Source organism: Oncorhynchus mykiss, chromosome 30 (genome assembly GCF_013265735.2).
Source record: "Oncorhynchus mykiss isolate Arlee chromosome 30, USDA_OmykA_1.1, whole genome shotgun sequence".
NCBI classification, from domain to species: Eukaryota; Metazoa; Chordata; class Actinopteri; order Salmoniformes; family Salmonidae; genus Oncorhynchus; species Oncorhynchus mykiss.
The window spans coordinates 38177372-38200790 of NC_050570.1; the positions used below are offsets into that span (position 1 = coordinate 38177372).

At 42.6% G+C, this 23419-nt stretch overlaps 1 protein-coding gene across 7 annotated transcripts in view; it reads right to left on the reverse strand.

Annotated features, from left to right (window-relative positions):
- The window catches only part of LOC110521797 (putative tyrosine-protein phosphatase auxilin), a 60726-nt gene that overhangs the window by 24604 nt on the left and 12703 nt on the right, over positions 1-23419 (reverse strand). For 3 of the 7 annotated variants that reach the window (XM_036969487.1, XM_036969484.1, XM_036969486.1), the window contains 3 exons: positions 16197-16347; positions 7722-7771; positions 3210-3358 (listed from right to left, as the gene is read on the reverse strand). In XM_036969487.1, coding sequence (XP_036825382.1) covers positions 3210-3358; positions 7722-7771; positions 16197-16347 — 350 coding nt within the window. Of the gene's footprint in view, positions 1-3209; positions 3359-7721; positions 7772-16196; positions 16348-16924; positions 17120-23419 lie in introns of those variants that run through there. The other 4 variants (XM_036969488.1, XM_036969485.1, XM_036969490.1 and 1 more) reach the window with 3 other exon arrangements.

Genomic DNA, 23419 nt, shown 5'->3' on the forward strand with positions numbered 1-23419 from the left:
TTATACAGATAAACATGGTACCTTCAGGCATTTGGAAATTGCTCCCAAGGATGAACCAGGCAAATTTTTTCTGAGTTCTTGGCTGTATTCTTTAGATTTTCCCATGATGTCAAGCAAAGAGGCACTGAGTTTGAAGGTAGGCCTTGAAATACATCCACAGGTACACCTCCAATTGACTCAATTAGCCTATCAGAAGCTTCTAAAGCCATGACATCATTTTCTGGAATTTTCCAAGCTGTTTAAAGGCACAGTCAACTTAGTGTATGTAAACTTCTGACCCACAGGAATTGTGATACAGTGAATTATAAGTGAAATAATCTGTCTGTAAACAATTGTTGGAAAAATTACTTGTGTCATGCACTAAGTAGATGCCCTAACCGACTTGCCAAAACTATAGTTTGTTAACAAGAAATTTGTGGAGTGGTTGAAAAACTAGTTTTAATGACTCTACCCTAAGTGTACGTAAACTTCCAACTTCAACTATATACTGTAAGTTGACCACCACAGGAAAGGAAGACCCAGAGTTACCTCTGCTGCAGAGGATAAGTTCATTAGAGTTACCAGCCTCAGAAATTGCAACCCAAATAAATGCTTCACAGAGTTCAAGTAACAGACATATCTCAACATCAACTACTCAGAGGAGTGCGTGAATCAGGCCTTCATGGTCAAATTGCTGCAAAGAACCCACTACTAAAGGATACCAATAAGAAGAAGAGACTTGCTTGAGCCAAGAAACACAAGCAATGGACATTAGACCGATGGAAATCTGTGCTTTGGTCTGATGAGTCCAAATTTGAGATTTTTGGTTCCAACCGCCGTAAATTTGTGAGACGCAGAGTAGGTGAACGGATGATCTCTGCATGTTTGTTATATATAAACTATAAAAAAACTAATGATAATAGATGGGTGAAATGCAGTTTAGGCCTAAATGTCCTTTAGAAACGGCACTAAAAACAATAAGTAGCATGGCCAAGAGTATAAAACAGCCCCATTTGAGTCAACAAATTCATGACCCTTTATGATAACACATTTTCAGCTGTAATATATATACAGTGCCTTGCGAAAGTATTCGGCCCCCTTGAACTTTGCGACCTTTTGCCACATTTCAGGCTTCAAACATAAAGATATAAAACTGTATTTTTTGTGAAGAATCAACAACAAGTGGGACACAATCATGAAGTGGAACGACATTTATTGGATATTTCAAACTTTTTTAACAAATCAAAAACTGAAAAATTGGGCGTGCAAAATTATTCAGCCCCTTTACTTTCAGTGCAGCAAACTCTCTCCAGAAGTTCAGTGAGGATCTCTGAATGATCCAATGTTGACCTAAATGACTAATGATGATAAATACAATCCACCTGTGTGTAATCAAATCTCCGTATAAATGCACCTGCACTGTGATAGTCTCAGAGGTCCGTTAAAAGCGCAGAGAGCATCATGAAGAACAAGGAACACACCAGGCAGGTCCGAGATACTGTTGTGAAGAACATCCCAAGGAGCACTGTGCAAGCGATAATATTGAAATGGAAGGAGTATCAGACCACTGCAAATCTACCAAGACCTGGCAGTCCCTCTAAACTTTCAGCTCATACAAGGAGAAGACTGATCAGAGATGCAGCCAAGAGGCCCATGATCACTCTGGATGAACTGCAGAGATCTACAGCTGAGGTGGGAGACTCTGTCCATAGGACAACAATCAGTCGTATATTGCACAAATCTGGCCTTTATGGAAGAGTGGCAAGAAGAAAGCCATTTCTTAAAGATATCCATAAAAAGTGTTGTTTAAAGTTTGCCACAAGCCACCTGGGAGACACACCAAACATATGGAAGAAGGTGCTCTGGTCAGATGAAACCAAAATTGAACTTTTTGGCAACAATGCAAAACGTTATGTTTGGCGTAAAAGCAACACAGCTGAACACACCATCCCCACTGTCAAACATGGTGGTGGCAGCATCATGGTTTGGGCCTGCTTTTCTTCAGCAGGGACAGGGAAGATGGTTGAAATTGATGGGAAGATGTATGGAGCCAAATACAGGACCATTCTGGAAGAAAACCTGATGGAGTCTGCAAAAGACCTGAGACTGGGACGGAGATTTGTCTTACAACAAGACAATGATCCAAAACATAAAGCAAAATCTACAATGGAATGGTTCAAAAATAAACATATCCAGGTGTTAGAATGGCCAAGTCAAAGTCCAGACCTGAATCCAATCGAGAATCTGTGGAAAGAATTGAAAACTGCTGTTCACAAATGCTCTCCATCCAACCTCACTGAGCTCGAGCTGTTTTGCAAGGAGGAATGGGAAAAAATGTCAGTCTCTCGATGTGCAAAACTGATAGAGACATACTCCAAGCGACTTACAGCCGTAATCGCAGCAAAAGGTGGCGCTACAAAGTATTAACTTAAGGGGGCTGAATAATTTTGCACGCCCAATTTTTAAGTTTTTGATTTGTTAATAAAAGTTTGAAATATCCAATAAATGTCGTTCCACTTCATGATTGTGTCCCACTTGTTGTTGATTCTTCACAAAAAAATACAGTTTTATATCTTTATGTTTGAAGACTGAAATGTGGCAAAAGGTCGCAAAGTTCAAGGGGGCCGAATACTTTCGCAAGGCACTGTATATATATATATATATATATATATATATATATATATATATGTGTATACTGAGTATAGAAAACATTAAGAACACCTGCTCTTTCTATGACATCGATCAACCAGGTGAATCCAGGTGAAAGCTATGATCCCTTATTGATGTCACTTGTTAAATCCACTTCAATCAGTGTAGATGAAGGGGAGGAGACAGGTTAAAGAAAGATTTCTAAGCCTTAAGACAATTGAGACATGGATTGTGTATGTGTGCCTTTCAGAGGATGAATGGGCAAGACAAAACATTGAAGTGCCTTTGAACGGGGTACAGGTGGCTGGGCGCAGCGGTTTGTGTCAAGAGCTGCAACACTGCTGGGTTTTTCCACGCTCAACAGTTTCCCATGTGTATCAAGAATGGTCCACCATCCAAAGGACATCCAGACAACTTGACACAACTGTGGGAAGCATTGGCGTCAACATGGGCCAGCATCCCTGTGGAACGCTTCGACACTGACAAATTGAGGCTGTTCTGAGGGCAAAAGGGGGGAGGTGTTAGGAAGGTATTAGGAAGGTGTTCTCATGTTTGGTAAACTCAGTGTATATCTGTCTCACCCGGTTGGAGAACTTGGCGCCACGATAGTTGCGCTGTGACAGGTTGAAGACGGTGTAGTGGTCAGCGTGCCGTGAGTCCAGGAAAGAGCGGATGTCCTCCACATGGTTCTGGTTGCCGATCTGCAACGCCTCCGCAGGATATGACATCACTGGCAGGGGACAGAGAGGGAGACATATGTTCAATCCCAATGACCATAGAGGTGATGATGAGGCATGCCAGGATATACAGTCCAGTACTATTATTACACACTGTCATGGGGTTCCACTTTCATTCCTTCTGCACTGTGCAGTATGGAAACGCCTTCAGGGTGATGGACCTGTGGCCACAGGGGTTTACCAACACAAACCAGGCAGGGAATCATTCTAATCATTTAAAAGATGAGAGTCTTGTACTGTATGTGGTTTATGTAGTTCAAGTTACATTCATCTGGTTAAAAGTGGGTTGAAAGTAATTTAACCACAGGCAGGGTGTGAATTACAGAGCAGCAATGGGGGGGGGGGGGGGTGAAATGTTAGTGAGTGAAATGTTAGCTCCCCTAAATGCAACAAAAGTCAAACTTGGGTAGGGTCTCTAAATAAGGCTAACTTAGCCATTTTCCTATTTGTTTAAAATGCTGTGGTAAATATGTTTTACAGTGGTAAATATGAAAATAAAAGCCTCCAAATGAAACGAACACCCCCACCTCTCTGTCATGGTTTAAACCATTTATTTCTAGTTGGCTGCATAAACCGTCTCCCTGTCTACGGCATGGTCCACTCAGTGAGTTTGGCCTCAGCTGAGCTCCTTTAAACGCATAGATTTCATTTTCGCCATTTTACCATATGTCCTTGATTTTTCAAAAAAAAGAGCCTTTCTTCCAATGCATTCGATTTGTCTGTTGATTTATCATTGTTTGCTTTTGTCCATCAGCTGTTTAGAGCGCTCATTGCTTTGTTTTCCATGTGCGTATTGGGGTATTGGTGTTCTCTGTGTCGTCCGTGGCCAGAAGTAGACCATTTATTTAGCTTCATTATTTTCTATCAATATTTGTTTTCTTTCCTGGATCAGAGGATGATGGTCGCCGATATCACTAGACACCAACGGAGCATCCAATACATCCAACATGAATGACAGTAGGCCTATAGTTGACTCTTTCAGTTAGAAGCAATCGATTTTGCAATGGCAGAGGCCTACATTATTTGAGATTTGTGTGCCTGTTTTCACGGTGAAACACAATGAAATGTTACAAAGGCATTGTTACACTTACAGTGCATATCCAGGATTTTTTTTTACAGGGTTTATGTTCTAATTCAATTGTTAAAAGCTTAATACTGACAAATAACACTGTCATAAATGTCATTCATGTAAAGGAAAGACAGGTAGTGTTTTAAGTCACGCCATGGACATCTCATGAACGAAAGTGTAAACATGTTTGGATTCAACTCATGTATTATATTGAATGTAGGCTGCCTGTTCTACGTGTGTTCATGTGTGTAAAATTGCCTCGGCTGAGAGGTTAGGCTGCCAGCAGTGGTGTAAGCCTAGCGGAGGGTGGGCGCAACTAAATGCAGTTTACCATCTTTTTTCAAAACATTTTACTTATCAGTGGTAACCCACCTTTCTTTTTTTTTACCACTACATCACTGGCTGCCGGTAGGCCAATTTGAAGTTCATGGTAATAGGCCTACACATTGTAGCCTGGACTAGTAAATTGACCGTGTGTGTTAGGGTGACCATCCTGTTTTACTCGGGACAGTTTCAGCCCCTTTTCAGGTGTCTCGACTTTTCAGGTTACAAAAAAGGGGTCCATTTGTCAGCAAGATGCATCAATTAATGTAGGCCTAATCAATGGCAATCGCCGAATGTCAATAGCCACACTTTTTGGTGTTTTGTAAATAGATGTGTCATTTGATGAATGGAAATAGACGCGTGTACATGCAGTTTGGATTATTTGGAGTGGACAAACGGGCACAGGTAGCCTACTTTTTTGAAGTGATTTGTTAGCCAATCAGATGAAAGCATCATGACTGTTCATGCCACATAAAATGGTAATTCATTTTTATCGGTAAATGACATCTTTATTATTAGGCCCATAAAAAAATAGAGCTCTGAATTCACGGGCCAGAGCGCATTCTGACACTCGAGTTGAATTTACGAACGCACCCATAAATGAGTGTTCAGTAAGAGGAGGGATCTAAGGTGGCACACTATGCATTATGAGATAGAGGCCCTCAGGTGTCAGAGGAAGGCCCTTCAAATTGTCAAAAGACTCCAGCCACCCAAGTCATAGACTGTTCTCTCTGCTACCGCACGGCAAGCGGTATCAATGCACCAAGTCTGGAACCAACAAGACCCTGAAAAGCTTCTACCCCCAAGTCATAAGACTGTTAAATAGTTAGTGAAATAGTTAACCAAATAGTTACCCGGACTATCTGCTTTGACCCTTTTTGCACTAACTCTTTTGACTCATCACATACGCAGCAACTACTGTTAATCATCTATCCTGTTGCCTTGTCACTTTATCCCTACTTACGCATATGTACATATCTACCTCAATTACTTCGTACCCCTGCACAAGGACTCGATACTGGTACCCCGTGTATATAGCCAAGCTATCCGTTATTTATTCATTGTGTTATTTTTCTATTATTTCTATTATTTTCCCTCTGCATTGTTGGGAAGGGTCCATAAGTAAGCATTTCACTGTTAGTCTACGCCTGTTGTTTACAAAGCAGGTGACGAATAACATTTGATTTCATTTCATTTGAGTGGCTGTGTCCTCATCATCTGGAGGACAGACTGCTGTTACATGCAGCGTTTGTATGGATGTGTGTGTGTTTGTGTGCGCTTGTATGTGTTAGCATATACACTACATGGACAAAAGTATGTGGACACACATTCAAATTAGTGGATTTGGCTATTTCAGCCATACCCTTTGCTGACGTGTATAAATTCGAGCACACAGCCAAGCAATCTACATAGACAAGCATTAGCAGTAAAATGGCCGGTACTGAAGAGCTCAGTCACTTTCAACGTGACACCGTCATAGGATGCCACCTTTCCAACAAGTCAGTTCGTAAAATTTCTGCCCTGCTAGAGCTGCCCCGGTCAACTGTAAGTGCTGTTATTGTGAAGTGGAAACATCGAAGAGCAACAACGGCTCAGCCGTGAAGTGGTAGGCCACACAAGCTCATAGAACAGGACCGCGAGTGCTGAAGTGCTAATCGTCTGTCCTTGATTGCAACACTCAATACCAAGTTCCAAACTGCCTATGGAAGCAACGTCAACACAAGATCTGTTTGTTGGGAGCTTCAGGAAATGGACTTCCATAGCCACACATAAACCTAAGATCACCATGCGCAATGCCAAGCGTCGGCTGGAGTGGTGTAAAGCTAGCCGCCATTGGACTCTGGAGCAGTGGAAATGCGTCCTCTAGAATGATGAATCACGCTTCACCATCTGGCAGTCCAATGGACGAATCTGGTTTTGGCGGATGCCAGGAGAACTCTACCTGCCCGAATGCATAGTGCCAACTGTAAAGTTTGGTGAAGGAGGAATAATGGTCTGGGGCTGTTGAAGGGAAATCTTAATGCTACAGCATGCAATGACATTCTAGACGATTGTGCGCTTCCAACTTTGAGGCAACAGTTTGAAGAAGGCCCGTTCCTGTTTCATCATGACAATGTCACCGTGCACACAGAGATATCCATACAAAAATGGTTTGTCGAGATCGGTGTGGAAGAACTTGACTGGCCTGCACAGAGCCCTGACCTCAACCCCATCGAACACCTTAGGGATAAATTGGAACGCTGACTGCGAGCCAGGTCTAATCGCCCAACGTCAATGCCCAACCTCACTAATACCCTTGTGGCTGAATAGATGCAAGTCCCCGCAGCAATGTTCCAACATCTAGTGGAAAGTCTTCCCAGAAGAGTGGAGGCTGGTATTGCAGCAAAGGAGGGACCAACTCCATATTCATGCCCATGGTTTTGGAATGAGATGTCCACATACTTTTGTGAATCATAATATCATCCTACCCTCATCCCAACCAACCCTAAAAGCTCTCCTAGGCCCGAAAAACCAAGAGCAAACCTTCTCTTGTTGAAATCCCACCCTCTGTCATCTATAGATTTACAGTAAATGTTGTGTAGGGAGGGAGTGAGGCAAAGTTTACAGGAGGCTAGAGATGGAGAGATCTAGAAGTCTAACAATTGGGTGGAGAAGAAACCTGTGAAGCCCAAATACAGGCTTTACTACCCTCCATAATGATGAAATAAAGCTACCGTTAGAGAACGATGGATGTCCTTTTAGCTAGAGAGAAAAGCCATTGCCAGTTAGAAGAAGACGAGAGTCTGGTACGCTTCATGAATGTAATGGTGCTAAAGCTAGAACAGCCCAACACCGCAGGCACCCATGCAGTAAATGAACACAGCTGACGGAATTCATACGCAGGCACACGCCCTGTCCTTTCATTCCATTTCATACAGTTGATCTAGAACTTACAGTATGATTTGACAATAATGTGTACTCACCTATGATTCGTGATGTGATGTAGGCAATGTCCAGCTCTCCTTTTGTGTACCTGCGACAGAAATAATATTTTCTCAATTCATAGAATATGAATCATTCAGATTCTTAAACGTATATGACGCTGCATTGTCTAGATCACTGAGATTTGTCTACAGTTTTTTTAAGACGTGATTGTTTTTGTCTAATTTGTATTTGAATGATCCAGACACATTGTAGCAAGCAGCTGAAGTGAACATACACAGACAGGGGTCCTTTGGGGGGGGTCCAGGGATCCTTTGGGCCTGTAGCCTAATCGTCTCGCTGGTATAAAGGATTTGGAGACAGGCGCAGGAATACACAATAGGGTTTTTTAATACACCCAAAACAAACACGTATACAAAAACACTGGGCTGTACCCAAACAAAAGAGCGAGGGTAAACCTGGTTGAACGACACGGGGCGATACCCGTAATACACAATATATAAAGCACGCAGCATAACAGCTGCACCAACGCATAGGTACTCACACGACCAACGGACATGGGAACAATAATCGACAGGACACTGGTAAACCAAGGCCAACTGTGTTATTTTGTTTGTTTTTTCGCATTGTTTGTAACTTATTTTGAACATAATGTTGCTGCAACTGTCTCTTATGACCGAAAAGAGATTCTGGACATCAGAACAGCGATTACCAACCTTGAATTGGACAAATCATTTTTCTTTAATGAGTTGGACAGGAAGGATATGCTCCAAACACCCAAACAGGCTCTCATTCCCGTCATTCGCTGGAGAAAGAAACAGAGATTTTGCGGAAAAAGATCGGGGTGCCTTGTGAGCATCAGGCGACGAGTGGCTAATCTGCCTTTGCCATCCATACTGCTAGCTAACGTTCAATCGCTGGAAAATAAATGGGACGAAGTGAAAGCTCGTATATCTTACCATCAGGACATTAAAAACTGTAATATCTTGTGTTTCACCGAGTCATGGCAGAACGACAACATTAATAACATGCAGCTGGTGGGTTATACACTGTATCGGCAGGATAGAACAACATCCTCTGGTAAGACACGAGGCGGGGGGCAATGCATATTTCTAAACAACAGTTGGTGCACAATTAGATATTGTGCACCAAAAATCTTTAGATTTTTCTCGCCTAAGGTAGAGTATCTCATGATAAGCTGTAGACCACACTATCTAACTAGAGTTTTCATCTGCATTTTACGTAGCTGTCTACATACCACCACAGACCGATGCTGGCACCACACTCACACCACACTCACACACTCAATGAGCTGTATACCGCCATGCATGTTAAATGTGAAACCAGAGGGGAAAAAAACTCTAGACCAACTTTACTTCACACACAGAGACGCGTACAAAGCTCTCCCTCGCCCTCCATTTGGCTAATCTGACCATAATTATATCCTCCTGATTCCTGCTTACAAGCAAAAATGTAAGCAGGAAGCAACAGTGGCTCGGTCTATAAAAAATTGATCAGATGAAGCAGATGCTAAACAACAGAACTGTTTTGTTAGCAGAGTCTGGAATATTTTCTGGGATTTTTCTGATAGCATTGAGGAGTACACCACATAAGTCACTGGCTTCATCAATAAGTGCATCGATGACGTCGTCCCCACAGTGAGTGTACGCACATACCCCAACCAGAAGCCATGGATTACAGGAAAAATTCACACTGAGCTAAAGGGTAGAGCTGTTGCTTTCAAGGAGCAGGACTCTAACCCGGAAACTTATAAGATTCCGCTATGCCCTCCGACGAACCATCAAACAGGCAAAGTGTCAATACAGGACTAAGATCGAATGGTACTACACCGACTCCAACGCTCGTCGGATGTGGCAAGGCTTTCAAACCATTACAGACTACAAAGGGAAGCACAGCCAAGAGCTGCCTAGTGACACGGGTCTACCAGACAAGCTGAATAACTTCTTTGCTCGCTTCAAGGCAAGTAACACTGAAACATGCATGAGAGCATCAGCTGTTCTGGATGACTGTGTGATCACGCTCTCCGCAGCCGATGTGAGTAAGACCTTTAGACAGGTCAACATTCACAAGGCCGCAGGGCCAGACGGATTACCAGGGTGTGTACTCTGAGCATGCGCTGACCAACTGGCAAGTGTCTTCACTGACATATTCAACCTCTTCCTGTCTGAGTCTGTAATACCAACATGTTTCAAGCAGACCACCATAATCCCTGTGCCCAAGAACACTAAGGTAACCTGCCTAAATGTCTACTGACCCAAAGCACTAATGTCTGTAGCCATGAAATGCTTTGAAAGGCTGGTCATGGCTCACATCAACACAATTATCCCAGAAACCCTAGACCCACTCCAATTTGCATACCGCCCCAACAGATCCACAGATGATACAATCTCTATATTGCCCTTTCCCACCTGGACAAAAGGAACACCTATGTGAGAATGCTATTCATTGACTACAGCTCAGAGTTCAGCACCATAGTGCCCTCAAAGCTCATCACTAAATTAAGGATCCTGGGACTAAACACCTCCCTCTGCAACTGGATCCTGGACATCTTGACGGGACACCCCCAGGTGGTAAGGGTAGGTAACAACACATCTGCCACACTGATCCTCAACACGGGGGCCCTCAGGGGTGCATGCTCAGTCCTCTCCTGTACTCCCTGTTCACTCATGACTGCATGGCCAGGCATGACTCCAACACCATTATTAAGTTCGCCGATGACACAAAAGTGATAGGCCTGATCACCGACAACGATGAGACAGCCTATAGGGAGGTCAGAGACCTGACCGTGTGGTGCAAGAACAGCAACCTTTCCCTCAATGTGATCAAGACAAAGGAGATGATTGTGGACTACAGGAAAAGGAGGACCGAGCACACCCCATTCTCATTGACCAGACCATAGTGGAGCAGGTTGAGAGCTTCAAGTTCCTTGGCGTCCACATCACCAACGAACTAACGGTCCAAGCACACCAAGACAGTCATGAAGAGGGCACGACAAAACCTATTCCCCCTCAGGAGACTGAAAAGATTTGGCATGGGCCTTCAGATCATCAGAAGGTTTTGCAGCTGCACCTTCGAGAGCATCCTGACAGGTTGCATCACTGCCTGGTATGGCAATAGCTCGGCCTCCGACTGCAAGGCACTACAGAGGGTAGTGCGTACGGGCCAGTACATCACTAGGGCCAAGCTTCCTACCATCCAGGACCTCTATACCAGGCGGTGTCAGAGGAAGGCCCTAAAAATTGTCAAAGACTCCAGCCACCCTAGTCATAGACTGTTCTCTCTGGTACCGCACGGCAAGCGGAACCGGAGCGCCAAGTCAAGGTCCAAGAGGCTTCTAAACAGCTTCTACCCCAAGCCCTAAGACTCCTGAACATCTAATCAAATGGCTACCCAGACTATTTGCATTGCCCTCCCCTCCCTCTTCTACACTGTTGCTACTCTCTGTTATTATCTATGCATAGTCACTATAATAACCTACATGTACATATTACCTCAATTACCTCGACACCAGTGCCCCTGCACATTGACTCTGTACCGGTACCCCCTGTATATAGCCCTGCTATTTTTATTTACTTCTGCTCTTTAGCTATTTGTTATTCTTATCTCTTACTTTTTTAACGTATTTTCTTAAAACTGCATTGTTGGTTAAGGGCTGTTGTATTCGGCGCATGTGACAAAAACAATTTCATTTGATTTGTAAACGTATATCCACAATTCTAGGCCAATGGTCTGTTTGTGAAGTACTGAGGTGGATGAGAGCCATATGGCCCTGAGGGCTTCCCATCCTGGCCCTGCATGGTTATACAACAGCCCAGCCACATGGGTAACCTGAGGGAGGGATGAGAGGAGGAGAGGGAAGAGGGGGAGAGAGGCTGGGAGGAAGGGAGGCGGGGACAGGAGGAAGCATCAAGTGGGAAATACTCATAATGAGGTAATTGGACCAGCAGCAGTGTTCTATTTTGATACAGTGTTGTGTTGTGCTCTCCTGCAGCATGAACAGTGTTAGACTATCTGGCTAGTGCTAGCTCTACTAACTGTGTCTGCAGGCCTTCAGAACTGGATTTGGCACTGTGGCTGCTACGTAGGCCTTTCTGGCTAGCGCTAGCTCTGCTAACTGTGGCTGCTGCATAGCCCTTCCTGGCTAGCGCAAGCTCTGCTAACTGAGGCTGCTGCATAGGCCTTTCTGGCTAGCGCTAGCTCTGCTAACTGTGGCTGCTACAAGTCTAGCTATAGTGCTGGCTCTGCTAACTGTGGCAGGTACAAGTCCAGTTATAGTGTTAGCTGTACTAAATGTGAACTGTGGCTGCTGCTGTCTGGTCATAGAGTTAGCTCTGCTAACTATGGCTGTAAGACTGCAGAGCCAGCCCGGGTTATTTTGAGCAGGATAAGCAGGTGTAATTTTGCATTGCGTGAGGCCAGCAGTGTTGTAGCATGCAGCTTAGAAGCCTCTGACCTATTCTGGCTACATGCTGGAGCGTGTACAGCTGGGCCCCCCCTTGAGATGTCGATAAGAATCGCTACAGTAGGCTTGCTAGTATCTTGTTGGTGGGGGGAGAGGTAGGCTAGGCAGATTTAAATGATGCAGCAAAACCAGATTAACAGCGTTGGCTTTTTAGCACCCTGCCCCAGTTCCTAGAGGGACAGCGGTGTGAGGGAATGCAGAGGCTCATTGGACCATTGTTGAGGTGTGGTGGTCTTACTGGGGCTTTTACAGTCGCTGAAGCAGCACCCAGGTGGGTACTACATTTCAGGACTGGACGATCCAGCCTACCTATGAAGGAGGAGCTGTGACTATCGAAGACGACAAGGTGCCCGTTGAGGAGCTCTGTGGCATGTCTGTCAGATGTCTCGAGCTCCCTGCCTGGCTGTACTACCTACTCTCCCTCTTCATGATACTACTTTACTGAACTGCTTATCATCATCTAACGATGTGGAAGACCAATATTGCCAGATCCCTATATTTGTTTTATAAAATTGTTTTTGGTTTATTTTGTTTTTAAAGCAACTTTGAGATTCTACTTGTAATGAAAAGCGCTATTTAAAATAAATATATTATTATTATTATTAGAGGGTAGGAGAGGGTGGTATACACACCCACACACACACACAAACAGGTGTATAGGCTACTGTAGGCATATATTCTATACCCTGCTATATATACACAAAAACACAAAACATTAATTAGGCCAGGCAAGCTACAGCTACCCTTGGCTGTATTACATTAGAGACATTGGAGCCATGCTCTAACAGTTAAAGCTCACACGCTCAGCAGTGTGGCGACAGCACAGCTGTGGCGTTTCCCACCATTTCCTGTGGTTACTGTGACACGTTGCAGTAACCACAGATAGGGTTTGTCTGTAAATAGAAGGTTCTGATAGAGAGGAATAGGTCATCATAACTTATGAGTCGTGTGTTTTTAGAGAGAGAGAGAAAATGGGAGAGAGAAGAGAGGGAGAATATAGAGGGGAGAAAGAGGGGGAGGAAATGAGAGAGAGCGAGAGAGAATGGGAGATAGAGAATATAGAGGGGAGGGAGAGAGGGGAGGGAATGAGAGAGAGAGCGATAGAGAGAACAAACACCATTATAAATACAACTAAATGTTTATTTTTCCTTTTGTACTTGAACTAATTGCACATCATTACAACACTGTATATAGACATATGACATTTGAAATGTCTTTATTCTTTTGGAAATTTTGTGAGTGTAATGTTTACTGTAAATTTTTTAGTGTTTATTTCACTTTAGTTTATTATCTATTTCACTTGATTTGGCAATGTAAACATATGTTTCCCATGCCAATAAAGCCTCTTAAATTGAAATTGAATTGAGAGAGAGAGAGAATATAGAGGGGAGAGAGGGGGGATGAGAGAGAGAGAGAATGGGAGTGGGCCAAGGACACACTGCCTTTCAGACCAATACAACACTCCAGAACAGAACACAGCACTGCAGAGTCTGTCTGTCACAACTGCATGTGTTCTAAGGAAGACAGCTTGCACACAGCTGATTGAATGGTATCTCATTTGACCATGAATCAAGTAACTGACTTTGTTTCAACAAATTCCACTGAATCTTGGATTATATCAGATGTACACATGTAGCCTCCATGGCTTTGAAATAGCTAGCTGTAGTGTAAGCTATAGATAGGGACTAACTATATCTGTAATACACAGTGGCCACGCCTGCTCTACTATACAAATGGCAGGTCAACAGTAACTAGCTGTAATACACAGTACCAAACTGACAGTGGTGTACACATGGCCTGTTTTTTTCTAGGTGAAATGAATCCCTGTGTATCAGCATTGCTCTAGGTACAATAAACCGCTATCAATTATTCACACAGGAGAGGAGAGAAAAGGAGGGGAGAGATGAACAGAAAATGGAGGAGAGGAGGAAAGGATAGAAAAGACAAATAGGAGAAAGAATAAACAAGCTGAGAGGAGTGAAGTTGAGATCATAGGAGAAGAGGGGAAATAACAGGAAGGGAAAGGAAAGGAGAAGGGAAGAGACGAGACTAGGCAAAAGATAACCGTATTAGCAGCAAATTGTGATCGACCCGCTGAATCAATATACCCCGGCTCTGCCCTGTCCCTGCTCCGTAACTGACACCGTTTCAATGTGGTCCAGAGAGATGGCAGAGGTTCTGTGCGTGTGCGTGTGTGGCAGGGTTAAAGGCAGAGTGTGTGGACAAGGAGGCATGAGTCTCGAGAGGCCTGCTCACTGTCCGACAGTACAGAGGCTCCTTTGTGTGGCCAGTGCAGACGCCTACGCAGAAAGAATGTCATCTCTCTCAGGACCCAGCGGTGCCAGACTCGGTAGCCCCCCCACAGACATTATCCGTCATCCCTCCACACCCTTCCCACTGTTCCTCCAGGCCTCTCCATCCATTCGTCTGCTTTCCTTCCCTCACATCCCCTTTAGGAAAAATCTATCCAGCCTTTTTTATTAGCTATCTATTTTACTCATATTTTATCTCCATATACAGGTACAATTCAAATAATAACTCTGTCTCTCACCAATAGTATTACGTGTTTTCCCATTGTGCTGTGGTGTACAGCCATAGAGATTTATCTAAGTGTCTAAAACAAAGCTCTCCAACCCTGTTCCTGGAGAGCTAGTGTCTTGTCGGTTTTCGCTCCTACCCTAATTTAGCCCACCTGATTCTAATAATTAGCTGATTGATAAACTGAATCAGGTTAGTTACAACTGGGGATGGAGCGAAAACCTACAGGTTAGCTCTCCAGGAACCGGGTGGGAGAGCCTTGGTCTGAAACCATGCGTAATCAGCCCAGTCATAACTACCCCATTCCATATTTCACAGGTCAGGAAACCACGGCAACCACAGAGGACAGGTAAACATCTCAACTGGATGACAACTGACGCTCCTCCCTTCACACTACCATGTTAGCTCCCAGCAGGCACGTAGAGGCCTTTTCTCAATTCGATTTGCTTAACTCCTGTGTCCTCTCTCACCTCCTTTTGAAAAAGGACAAAGGTAATCGAGGAGAGGCGGCGAGGTGAGGGAGCGTGGATGAAAATGAGCTTGTATGAAATTAGACTCTCCTTCTCCACTCACGCGTCATCAGGCAAATTCCACTTACAGTGGTGGATCGCAAAATAAATATGTAAAGTGTTAATTTGTTTTTAAGTTAGCTATGCTAGACATTTTATAGATAAAACGCTAAGTTTCATATTGTTTTTAAACGTGTGCATGCTTCTCTCCTCCGACAAAACAAAAGCCGACTCAAAGTGGATGTGGCAGATTTCAAAATGCTTCCGAGAAGGACTCAGATAGGATACACATGACTATCCTCGATGAAAGGTGGCTATCGAGGAGGGGAGGACACTCTTCCGTTCGTCCACTAATGAATTTACATCTCCTCGACCACTTGAGGAGAGAGCAAAGGCCTGAGATCTCTGCTAGGCCCAGCCTGAGCGCTCCTTATCGGGGAAGGCATAGAGTCGTTCACCTCTAGGCTAGCCTGGGAACCAGAACTGGGTCAGAGTTGGGTAGGAGGAAAAGCCTGTGAAATTTCTAGCCCAAAACAACTAGATATCATGGCATGGAGGCTAGCCACATGTCACCACACCCCAGCCAGGGAGCACAGACACATCATATCTCCCATGCCAGATCCACCCATAAGAAAAAAAAAGATTGCAGTATAACTGCAGTATGCTGCAAATACTGCGTTCACATTTTTTTTACTGCAGTAATTTGGCAGAGTAACTGCAGTTACAGTGCAGTATAACTGCAGTATACCGTAGTTATTCTGCAACTACTGCGTCCAAAATACTACAGTTGCTGCAATTTTTGTAAGGGCAGAGATGGGTGGTGTAACAGGTTAAGGAAGTTAGGGCTCAGGAAATTAAATCACAATTTATTTAAAGTGTATTTCACTAGGTCTCAACACACTTAACAGAAAAAGTTTGAATTAAAAGAGAATAAAAATTCAAATGAGTCAGGGGTAAAGGGATTGGGGGTGATTTTTGGGACTTACGTGGCCACCTGGTGCATGACTTTAGTGGAGGTGTCTTTGAGTGTGTCCTTCAGGTTATCCTTGAAGTTGCTGAAGAACTTGCCGGCTCCGCCTTTCACCATATCCAGCAGCCCTCCGCCATAGTTGGCATCCATATCTGGAGATGGAGGACCTTTACAATTAAGAATGACGAGAAACACACACTGAGGATGCAGACAAAGACAGACAGACATGTAAGACGCATGTAGAGACACAGTATATGGAGCACAGAACAGAGAAACAAATATACCTAACAACATGTGTGTCTTTCATCCCCAATGGCCCGACAAACAGAAACAACATCCAACATATAATATAGGGCTGTCCCCGACTAAAATAAATCTTGGTTGCCCAGTCTGTTCTTTCGACCAATCGATTGGTTGACATTTTAAAACGTGTATTTTTCCATATATATACACAAACACATCCTACTGTATTGTGTTAATCAAATCAACTAGATGCACTGCGCTTGTCTGATGCTTTAAGCACACTGTTTGATTAAATAACTAAGACACACAAATGACTAGAGGGAGTCCGACCGCAATGTATTTGGTTGTGCCAGGCCGGGCTCAGACTTGCTACGCTGTGACAGCGAGTGACTGAGTGACTAGCACCCGTTGTCTCTCTCTCCTCCCTGCTGCAGCGACCACCACAGAACTTCAACAGTGTGTATCGCGCTGTCCGTGTCGATGAAGCTGCAACATAATTACCTCGTATGTTTAAGAAAAATATTCCCTCTTCCCTTAACCCTTGCTCTCGTCACGTGACACATATATGCACCGCATGCACTTATTTTAGAATAAGGATAAAGAAGTTGACAAGATGGGGTCAGCCCTAATATAACAAGCACACTAATTGGACCGATAAACTGTTCGAAAGAGAGAAAGAGAGGGAGATGCAGTCAACTCTGGTACTGTGCTAGTTCAAGAGAAAGCCCTCCTCTTGGACTTTACCCAAGTCCTATATCTGATTCAGCAGCCTGGTCTAAACACACTCCTCCCTTCCCCACCCCATCCATCTGTACACAGCACATGGCACTGAGCTGACACTACCACTACCACTTTCACTTCCGCAACCACTACTCCTAAATGTGTTCTCTGAACATTCTTGTAACATCAAGAAAATGTTTCTTGCACAAGTGTATAGTTTTTGTGTTTTGGGAATGTCCCAACAATGTTCCCACCAGACTCTTCCCACAGCCTAATGGAACATTCTGGGAACCTTTAAAGAACAGACTAAATGTGTTCTAGGAACATTCTTGCAACATCAGGTGAATGTTTTACACAAACATTCTATAATCATCTGGACAGTTTTTGTGTTATGAGGATATTTGCAGCGCCCTAACGAATGTTCAGAAAACCTTCACAGAACCAATTTTGGTTTGCTGGGAGGTCTCCTGATCTCAACAAGATTTCTTGGATAAAGGAACGTTATTTTATAAAAAAAAATATATAAAAAAATACCACCACCACTAACACAAAACTCTGAATCACTCAGATCACACCAATAGGAGTTATTGGGGAGTAGTAGGTCTATTGCTCTTTACAGAGAAATCTACATCACTAAATATACGAGATTATCAATCAGGCAAAGTGGGCGATTAAGCTTCAAAAGCGGCTCCATTCTGGCATCTAGGAGGGACCTGTGTGTGCACTGACTGCATTCATTTGAATTGATTGCATCACATTTTATGGAGTCTCAGAAGACAGGAAATCCATCATGAAGGTAAAAATAACATTTTGTTAGAATTCCTACTGAAATGGAGGGTTGCCTTTATGTCCTGCTACTAGTGTGTGTGTATGTGTGTGTGTGTGTGTATTGGGGGAGGGGGAGCTCTGGTAGATTATGGAGGTCAAATCGAGCTATGTACGGCGGTTCCCGTGCGCCTGCTAAATGTTTTAACAATACAGAAAGCTCCACATAGCGCCGTATAGTGTCTTAGGTCTCTCTTGTCGTGATGTGTGTTTAGTCCTATCTTTTTATTTGATTTGTAATCCCCCGTTCCTGCAGGAGGCCTTTTGCCTTTTGGTAGGCCGTCATTGTGAATAACAAGTTGTTCTTCACTGACCTGCCTAGTTAAATAAAGGTAAAATTAAAAAAATAATACATGTAAATTACTCAGCATTGTCATGATTGGTTGTGGGGGTACATCCTGTATAAACAGAAACTCACTTCCTTGACAACTTTGACAAAAGGCTATCAGAACAAGTTCACAAATAAAATACATCTTTATGATACCTTGTGTATGGATTTCAAAGACACAAAAATGAGTTTGATCTCCTGGAAAAAGATCTGGGAGGTAATGGGGATAGATGCCAGTAAAGAGGTCAATGGAATGCAGACCGTGGGGGACAGCAGGGTGCTGAATTGGCGCACATTCAACAAATCTGATCAAACAAAGTGGATATTTGTCAAATCTGTTATGATTGATCTATTGTAACAGGCACACAATGTAGTTACTAAAATCCGATTTGGATATATTTGGCTGTTTTTGCTACATAACATTTAGAGGTTGTCCCTTTTAAGGTTTAGAAAAAGTGACTGCTAAATGCTAACTCCCATCCGTATACGCTGGTAGCATAGCTAGCATACAGAAATCGGTTGTGGTTGTCAAAGGCGTTTTAAACTGTATTGATTGATGACGATGACATGAAAATATATTGGGGTTGACATCCATACAAGCGTTATACTCCAATTTCTACCTCAATCTAGTGTGAAATACACATATAAACAATAGCCTAAATGTAGACTAATTTGCTGCTGGGGCAATGGGGAGATTTGGGATGGAGATGCAGATGGGAAAACGGTTCAGCCTTTTTATTTAGGGTCAAGGGTTAAAATTGATATCAGTGAAAAGTGTGATTTGTCAAATTGAAAATGTAACTATTAGTCATTGATTCTTTGAAAGTATTTGCACATAGATCTTTTGGATGGATCTAGAATCAAATCAAATAAATGAGCACCATGTGAAATTTATAGGAGCATGTCAAATTGAGTGTCAAAGGAAAGCTAAGAGTCTATATTTTGGAGAAATTAAGGCATACAGCACATTCGGGTATTCAGACCCCTTGATTTTTTCCACATTTTGTTACTTTACAGCCTTATTCTAAAATATATTACATTGTTTTCTCCCCCTCATCAATCTACACACAAATCCAAAACAGGTTTTTAGATACATACTTTTCCCCCCCGGAAATGTCACATTTACATAAGTATTCAGACCCTTTACTCAGTACTTTGTTGAAGCACCTTTGGTAGTGTTTACAGCCCCGAGTCTTCTTGGATATGACGCTACAAGCTTGGCATACCTGTATTTGGGGAGTTTCTCACATTCTTCTCTGCAGATCCTCTCAAGCTCTGTCAGGTTGGATGGGGAGCGTCGATGCACAGCTATTTTCAGGTCTCTCCAGAGATGTTTGATTGGGTTCAAGTCCAGGCTCTAGCTGGGCCACTCAAGGACATTCAGAGATTTGTCCCGAAGCCACTCCTGCATTGTCTTGGCTGTGTGCTTAGGGTCGTTCTCCTGTTGGAAGGTGAACCTCCGCCCCAGTCTGAGGTCCTGAGTGCTCTGGAACAGGTTTTCATCAAGGATCTCTCTGTACTTTGCTCCGTTCATCTTTCCCTCGATCCTGACTAGTCTCCAAGCCCCTGCAGCTGAACAATATCCCCCACAGCATGATTCTGCCACCACCATCATTCACCGTAAGGATAGTCGTCTTGATTACTTTCTTATGTCATTCTCTCATGCACCAAAAGTTTAAATAGTGTTGATAGGTGACAGAATGCGGTCGGACCCTCACATATTTGGCATATATATATTACTCTTGCAGAATTTCCATGTGGGTGAGGATATTGGAAATTGAATCAAAGCCTACATGATGATAACTTGTTTTTAACAAGGACAGAAGAATTCATAACTGACTTTTTTCGACATAACATAGGTACAGCAGATCCCCTTACTGTATGGGACACTTTTAAATATGCCTTTAGAGGCCATGTAATTCAGTACTCATCTACAAAACAAAAGCAATTTACAGTTGAAGTCGGAGGTTTACATACACCTTAGTCAAATACATTTAAACTCAGTTTTTCACAATTCCTGACATTTAATCCTTGTAAAACCTCCCTGTCTTAGGTCAGTTAGGATCACCACTTTATTTTAAGAATGTGACATGTCAGAATAATAGCAGAGAGAATTATTTATTTCAGCTTTTATTTCTTTCATCACATTCCCTGTGGGTCAAAAGTTTACATACACTCAATTAGTATTCGGTAGCATTGCCTTTAAATTGTTTAACTTGGGTCAAAGGTTTCGGGTAGACTTCCACAAGCTTCCCACAATAAGTTGGGTGAATTTAGGCCCATTCCTCATGACAGAGCTGGTGTAACTGAGTCAGGTTTGTAGGCCTCCTTGCTCGCACACGCTTTTTCAGTTCTGACCACACATTTTTATGGGATTGAGGTCAGGGCTTTGTGATGGCCACTCCAATACCTTGACTTTGTTGTCCTTAAGCCATTTTGCCACAACTTTGGAAGTATGCTTGGGGTCATTGTCCATTTGGAAGACTCATTTACGACCAAGCTTTAACTTCCTGACTGATGTCTTGAGATGTTGCTTCAATATATCCACATAATTTTCTTTCCTCATGAAGCCATCTATTTTGTGAAGTGCACCAGTCCCTCCTCCAGCAAAGCACCCCCACAACATGATGCTGCCACCACTATGCTTCACGGTTGGGATGGTGTTCCTCGGCTTGCAAGCCCAAAAAGTACAATATTTGTACCCATGTGCAGTTGCAAACCGTAGTCCGGCTTTTTCATGCGGTTTTGGAGCAGTGGCTTCTTCCTTGCTGAGCGGCCTTTCAGGTTATGTCAATACAGGACTCGTTTTACTGTGGATAGAGATACTTTTGTACCTGTTTCCTACAGCATCTTCACAAGGTCCTTTGCTGTTGTTCTGGGATTGATTTGCACTTTTCACACTAATGTACGTTCAACTCTAGGAGACAGAACGCGTCTTCTTCCTGAGCGGTATGACGGCTGCATGGTCCCATGGTGTTTATTGTTTGTACAGATGAACGTGATACCTTCAGGCGTTTGGAAATTACGACCAAGGATGAACCAGACTTGTGGAAGTCTACAATTTTTTTTCTGAGGTCTTGGCTGATTTCTTTTGATTTTCCCATGATGTCAAGCAAAGAGGCACTGAGTTTGAAGGTAGGCCTTGAAATACATCCTCAGGTACACCTCCAATTGACTCTAATTATGTCAATTAGCCTATCAGAAGCTTCTAAAGCCATGACATCATTTTCTGGAATTTTCCAAGCTGTTTTAAGGCACAGTCAACTTAGTGTATGTAAACTTCTGACCCACTGCAATTGTGATACAGTGAATTATAAGTGAAATAATCTGTCTGTAAACAATTCTTGGAAAAATGACTTGTGTCATGCACAAAGTAGATGTCCTAACCGACTTGCCAAAACTATAGTTTGTTAACAAGAAATTTGTGGAGTGGTTGAAAAACAAGTTTTAATGACTCCAACCTAAGTGTATGTAAACTTCCGACTTCAACTGTAGGTCAAAAGAGTCCATATTAACAAAGGAAATTGAAGGACTAACAGTACAGACAGCAATAAAAACTACAGCATAGAGGCTCAGAATAAGTTAGAGGAAAAAGAAATAGAGAAACTTATTTAAGAAAGATCCAGTGTAATATATTATACAAATAAAGTGAAAGTGAATGGAATATGGGGAAAGACGCAGCAAATCTTCAACATAGAAATGCTACCAGAAAGAATTTACTGAAACTTCTTACAAATTATGGAGTCACTCATGATTCACCAAATTATATTTTAAAAGAGGAAGTTAAGTACTTTAAGCATATGTCTCCTCCATCTCCACTAACCAAAGCTAATTGTATGGATTTTTTTCTTATTAACAATGTAAAATTAACATCTGTACAGAAAGACTCATGTGAAGGCCAAATTACAGAGGAACTTCTTGACGCAATTAAAGCCTTTAAGTCCGAGAAAATTCCAGGGCTGCATGGCAAACCAGTGGAAGTATGATATACTCAGAGAACCGTTATTAGCATGTTTTAACCACTTATGGTATATTATTGGAAACTCAAGAAGGTCTGATTTCATTATTACTGAAACAGGACCCAGGTGGTAAGTATAAAGATTCAGTCCATTAAAAAATTCAGTGGCCTCTTACACTTCATTGTTGTGATGCATAAAATCTAGCTAAATGCTTAGCGCATAGAATTAAAAAGGTTTTGTCAGATTTTATTCATCGTAATCAGACAGGTTTATTTTACAATGGAGATAACATAACACAAGCACTGGAAACAATAGAACACTATGAAATATCTGGGAAACCAGGCCTGGTATTCATAGCTGACTTTGAAAAGGCTTTGATAAAGTACAACTGGAGTTTATATATAAATGCCTGGAATATTTCAATGTTGGTGAATCTCTTATAAAATCGGTTAAAGTTATGTATAGTAGTCCTAGGTGTAAAATAGTAAATAATGACTACTTCTCAGTTTTAAACTGTCAAGATGAGTAAAACAAGGCTGTCCACTTTCGGCATATCTATTTATTATTGCCATCGAAATGTTAGCTGTTAAAATCAGATCCAACAATAATATTAAGGGATTAGAAATCCATGGCTTAAAAAGAAATGTGTCATTGTTCACTGATGATTCATGGTTTCTTTTAAATCCACAATTAGAATTCCTCCACAGCCTCATAGAGGATCTATATACTTTTTCTAACCTCTCTGGATTAAAACCAAAATATGATAAGTGTACTATATTACGAATACTTACAGTCGTGGCCAAAAGTTTTGAGAATAACACAATTATTAATTTCCACAAAGTCTGCTGCCTCAGTTTGTATGATGGCAATTTGCATATACTCCAGAATGTTATGAAGAGTGATTAGATGAAATGCAAATTAATTGCAAAGTCCCTCTTTGCCATGCAAATGAACTGAATCCCCAAAAAACATTTCCACTGCATTTCAGCCCTGCCACAAAAGGACGAGCTGACATCATGTCAGTGATTATCTCGTTAACACAGGTGTGAGTGTTGACGAGGACAAGGCTGGAGATCACTCTGTCATGCTGATTGAGTTCGAATAACAGACTGGATGCTTGAAAAAGAGGGTGGTGCTTGGAATCATTGTTCTTCCTCTGTCAAC